Genomic DNA, 6000 nt, shown 5'->3' on the forward strand with positions numbered 1-6000 from the left:
ACAGGGGGGAAGTGTAATCACTTCTGCTTGGGGTGTAACTGTACACAAACATGATGGTTTGGGACGTACCTCGGTTTTGACTTCACAGTCGGTATGGTTTCAGTCAAAGTCCCTTTCAAGGAAAGTCTGTTCACTCGGTAGCCATATTGGCAATGCCTCCGGGCAGCACGAACAAGACCAATCCTATCTAAATGAATAGGGGAATCCCGAAATCTCAAAAACTGCTCTATGAACTCGACACTTAGATTGCATATTTCAAATCAGCAAGAAAATCTCAAATGAACTGCCCCAAGAATGTTGTTTCATATGCTCAAATAGCGTTTTAAAAGCTTATTTTTTAGGCTAGACCAGCCAATGCGCATGCACAGTTCCAGTGAATGCGCTTAAGACTGCGCATGTGCATCGGCTGCTCTAGCCTCAGGTTTCTTTGGGAACTGTTGCTTATAACGGGCGCTGCAGTGATGCAAGGACTTTACCAATCAACGACTGGCTCTTTCATTTAGAAGGCGCAACTATTCCGCCATATTGAGCACTGCAGTTTCCCCTATTCATAAATATTGGAGTGAACTGTCTTTGTATCTCCAAAGACTATAGAATACCCAAGATGTGTCACTCATATAGTTTTGAATGGGGAAAAATGCAATGCTTAATATTGCCACTCAATTGCAGGAAGCCCAGCCTTCTGAATGAAAGAGCCAATCGCTAATCGGTAAAGTCAGCACGTCACTGCAGCTGCCTTTAGAAGCGTCCCGGTTGCTATAGAAACAGTCAGTTTAATCGTAAGCTTAGTGAACAGTTTGGAAGAATTTAATGTTTCCCCATTCAAAGAGATAGGAGCTGGACTTGCATGCCTGAGAGGGGTTTCAAAGATTGCCGCAGAGTGACGTGACTTGCCTTAAAGGGACTCTGGTATCTTTGGTTTCAGTACAGCAAGGGAAAAAACTAAATACATACATACACATATATACATACATATATATATATATATATATATATATATATATATTAATTAAACAGTGGTTTACTGAACAAATTGCTCTTTCTTTAAATAAATTCAGTTATACTTTAAATATTCATAGGGATTTAAAATCTACTTTAGCTTCTGCTCTAAACTACAGTGCTAAACTACTTTTACATTAATATGAGGTTACAATTAACCAGCCCAAACATGCAACATGAAAATTGCACATAACTTCTAAATTATACCGTTTTTATTTGTTGTTAAAAATATATTCACTTATACTGTGGCTGTCATAACTTGTTTCATAAAATATTTATTTGAACATACATTAAATAATTAAGACATCATTAATAGGTTAAGTAAAATATAATGAGTATATAGTCTAATATTCTGCGAAATGCTCAGACTTTTCTAGTGAACTAACGAGCTGTGGACACTGATGACTACGTGACATTTTGCTTACAAGCTGTTTTATTGACATCTTCCCACGGTTGAAACACTCACTGATTAGGCTACATGAGGCATTCAATGTTCATTCATGTTTATTTCTCGTTAAACTAGTAGTAAAGAGGAAGGGATGATAGCGCTCCCTTTCGAACTGAGGAGTTTATACTGCGCCACATCAAAGAGTGTCACAATGGCATTTATTGTTTGAATTTCCTTCATTTAACATAATTTGAAATATGAGACTTTGTTTCTTATCAAAAGTAAATGAAAGCTCAGTCTGTTCAGCTATATTTTGTTGCTTTTAAAGCAAGTGTATGTAAATGTTTTTTTTATTATTTATTCTTATTTATTTATTGAAAATAAAAACCGTGAAATATGCTTGAAATAAAAACCTTGAAATATCAGTTTCAAAATCATTCTGCCACAATAATTGCCCGTGATCTGCCTTGGTTTGTACCATTTTAGAAACAGTTTACAATAATTCCTTTTAATTTAATTATGTACAAGTTGGACAAGAAGTAACAGCTGTTCTTGTATCCAAATTGGTTTTCTTTTACGTTTGCACAACTTATCACAGCCATCAGCCATGATTATTCTGGTCTGATAGTTAAAAGGCTGCTTATATGCATATCTGCTTCTTGTTTGCGAGATGAGGGCTGACAAATACCTGAAAATATATTCTTGTTTATTTATTTTTGGTAACACTTTATTTTACAGTGTCCTTGATACACATGTTACACGTACTTACTATTATAATAACAATAAATTATGCATAGTTACATGCAAGTAACTCTAATCCAAACCAAAATCCTAACCCTACTGAGCAATGTTAATCAACTAGTAAGTTACTAGTTGATTAATGCGAAAGTGTTTCTAATGTAGCTTCTATGGGAGGGACGGTAAATTTTGACATTGTTCTCTCTTCTGACTGCCGTTATCAGACTCTCTCTATTTTTTTTCCTTTAATTTGAAACTCATGAAAACACTATTGTGGAGTTTTTCTTTTTTCGAATGGGAATGCGAAAAAATATATTTGTGGCACTCTCCCATTAAGTTAACCCAACTATGAAGACTTCTGCTGATGAGAAACCCGGAAATGTGAAAAAGATCTATAAGCTAGGACATCATCCACAGCAATGAGCTCAACCCCTCCCTTTCCTTAGTAAAAGTTGCTCTCAGCAGCTTTGTGAATAGGTTTTAAGTGGAAACTATATAAATACACACACATATAGTATATATTTTGAAAATATTTACAAGTACATATATTTATATATTTATATTCTTATATATTATATTATATTATATATAAATATATTTCATATATAAACATATATAAAGACACAGGTGCAAGTGGAAAGCAAAAAAACATGGTGACATAAATAATGGGCGATATATTGCATCAGCAAAAAATATTGAGATTTTGTTGAGGCCTCGTTCCTGATGAAATTAGTTTATTGTTAATATTGTTTTTATTGCTACTATTACTATTTACAAATTAATACTATTATTATTGCTATTTGTCAACTTCCTAATCCTCCAACTTTCCCCTCATTTCTGATTAATTAAGTTTATTATTATTGCTACTACTATTACTATTATTATTTATCACCTTCCTCATCCTCCCATCGTAACAGAAATTTTATTATTAATACTATTATTATCATCATTATTATTTTTGTCATCTTTTTATTATTATTATTGTTTTATATTATGTCTGTTGTACTTTTCTACATGTTCCATTGTTTATATACTTCCACCCCCACACCCAGTTACACACACACACACACACACACACACACACACACACACACACACACACACACACACACACACGTGAGTGTGTCATACTGACTGTCATGTATGTTTTTTTGACCTATTTTATTTTGTATTTGATTTGTCACCTGTAAGTATTATATCTGTTTGCATAATAAAAAAACAATAAAATGTACATATATTGTGTGATAAGTCAATATATTGGTTATCTGTTCTGGTGTGTGTGCAGGTGCGGCCCACCTCCGGAGATGAGGCAGATGGCGGACAGCAGTCCTGTCTCTGTGTCGTCCATCTCGATGGGCAGGAGCTGGTTTGCGAAGGTGAACACCAGGTCTGTCAGCGGGCCGAAGCCAGCGTTGTGCATCTGTGTGCGGTTCAGCGTGAGACCGTCAGAGAACGTCATTGTGTCCTGGTCGGGGGTGTAACGTGTGCAGATACGCAGTATCTAGACAGTAAGCATCAAATCACTGTAACAATAGACCAGACTGCCTATTATAGATCAGCTTCACTTCTCCGTATGACAAATAATTTGGAGAAAACTGACCCAAGAGGAGCATCACCTTTCTGAGACACTGAAAGCTGAAAGTGTATATATACAGTATGCATGAGTATAAGAGACGGAAATGTTTGTGATGAAAAGCAATGGCCACTGGGAGTAAAAATCTAAAATGAGATTTACTGTATGGCTGGATGAATTGGAACAAAAAATGTTGGATTTTTTAGCCTGGATACTAATACATGATATACATCTCTGCTTTTTTTAATATAGTGTGCTAAATGTTTCTTTGTCTTTTCATATGTCACACCATAGGTAAAGGACATTTTGAAGTCTTTGCAGCTGGGTTGAAGCAGCAGCACAAACCTTTTTTTTTTTTTTTCAATCGTTAGGAGACATTTCTCAATACTTGGGTCACTTTTTCGAAACTCTTCACACAGCAGGCACAACATCAGTCTATGTGGGTTAAACTGTGAGTCATTTGTCACTGCTTTGGCACAAAATGCATAAATTAATGACCTCTGTCAAATTATATAAATTCTTTTATCACTTTGACACAAACACCACCAAAACTTTGTGTACTATACAAGCCAATATGCATGTTTACACACTGTTTCATTATCATCTATCCAAAAGGGGAAAACTTATGAATAATTTTGTACTGTAATGTAAAGATGGACCATGTAACATATACTGCAGTGAATTATGAACAGTAGAGAGTATCCTTCTTGTTTTGTAATGAAAGTTTTACGAAAGAAAACATTGTATCTTACAAGGACAGGAATTAATATTATGGCAAAGGTGTTTGCAAATGTTTGCTTTTGAGATGTGTTTGTGATATTTTGAATGCAGTGTAAAGAGAACAGTGTAAAGAGTTTTGAAAAAAAGTATTGAGAAATGTCTCCTAATGACTTTAAAAACTGTAACATGCTCTTGGCGATGCAGTTTGGTGCTGCTGGAAATGTAGTAAATCTGTAGTACTTTCACATTTGGATGCAACCTGTTTATGACATAATTTGTTGATTATTTCTCCAATGAATTAATTCATGAAATAAAAGTCTCATTTTATTTTCTGTATTTTATTTAAACAAATATCATGCTGCATCCTTCCCAAATGTCGTGCTCCAAACAATATTCAAATGAAAAGCATTTGCCCAGGGATCTGATTTTGTGGTGAATAGTCAATGGTATACTGCTTGGTTGTTGTGTGGCATTAATGGATTTTCTAAATTTTTTAACAAATTTGACCTAATGAATAAAAGAAAAGTTAGATGAACATGCTGATGTAATGCTTCGGACCTACATTTATGACTGGAGGAGGACCATTTACATCCAAATTTCATTTAATTTACATAATTTTTAGAGCATAGAATGCTTAATCATCCACTTTCAGTGAGATTTACTACATATATAGTGTTTGTACATCTGACACTTTGCATTTAACTACAACAATGCCCAACTGATGTCTGTGGGTGAGTAATTTACTTCTTGATTTGCTTCATAAAAATTACTTTGTGTTGATTAAATATTGTTATGGCACATCATTATCAGTGTGTTTATTGCTAAGTTTAGCGTGGCAAAAACAGACGCACTGTAGGGTAGCGCTTACAAGTCATGACAATGTCAAACAATGTGAAATGTCTGTAAAAGTCAGAGATCTCAACATGAACTCAAACAACTGACTACAAGAAACACAACTGAGAACTACATTAAATCATCTCGGCTGTGAAACAACAACACCTGAGCAATAAAATGTACTTCTGAATGTGTGTATATGTATAATAAGAGTGAATATGGTATGTGTGTGTGTGGTTCTGCAGCACAATCTGTGGCTTACTGACAGTGATTGGCGGCACTGTCAAGAAGAAACAGATGAAACAGAATAAAACATGACTGCTGCTGACAGCAGGCTGCTCTCTCTCTATACACTACACCACACACACACACACACACACACACACACACACACACACACACTCACACACAGAGGCGCGTTTGATCCTCCTCCTCAACACAAGCTCTATATAACAAACGTGAGTTGCTATCTCAGGACACACACTCTGACCTTTGGAGCTAAAAACAGTGTGTGCGTTTGAGACAAACAGACAGACAGATAGACAGACAGACAGAAGATAGATAGACAAGATAGATAGACAGACAGACAGAAGATAGACAGGCAGACAGACAGGCAGACAGAGAGGAGATAGATAGACAGACAGACAGACAGACAGACAGACAGACAGACAGACAGACAGACAGAAGATAGATAGACAGACAGACAGAAGATAGACAGGCTGACAGACAGACAGAAAGACAGACAGAC

General features: G+C 35.7%; 1 protein-coding gene across 2 annotated transcripts in view; it reads right to left on the minus strand.

Moving 5' to 3' along the window:
- LOC109111109 (retinoic acid receptor beta-like) overlaps window positions 1-6000 on the minus strand; it is a 201871-nt gene that overhangs the window by 2175 nt on the left and 193696 nt on the right. For both annotated transcript variants that reach the window (XM_042744848.1, XM_042744849.1), the window contains one exon: window positions 3422-3626. In XM_042744848.1, the coding sequence (XP_042600782.1) occupies window positions 3422-3626 (205 nt within the window). The remainder of the gene's footprint in view (window positions 1-3421; window positions 3627-6000) is intronic.

The sequence above is a fragment of the Cyprinus carpio genome, chromosome B19 (genome assembly GCF_018340385.1).
Source record: "Cyprinus carpio isolate SPL01 chromosome B19, ASM1834038v1, whole genome shotgun sequence".
In the NCBI taxonomy this organism is placed as follows: Eukaryota; Metazoa; Chordata; class Actinopteri; order Cypriniformes; family Cyprinidae; genus Cyprinus; species Cyprinus carpio.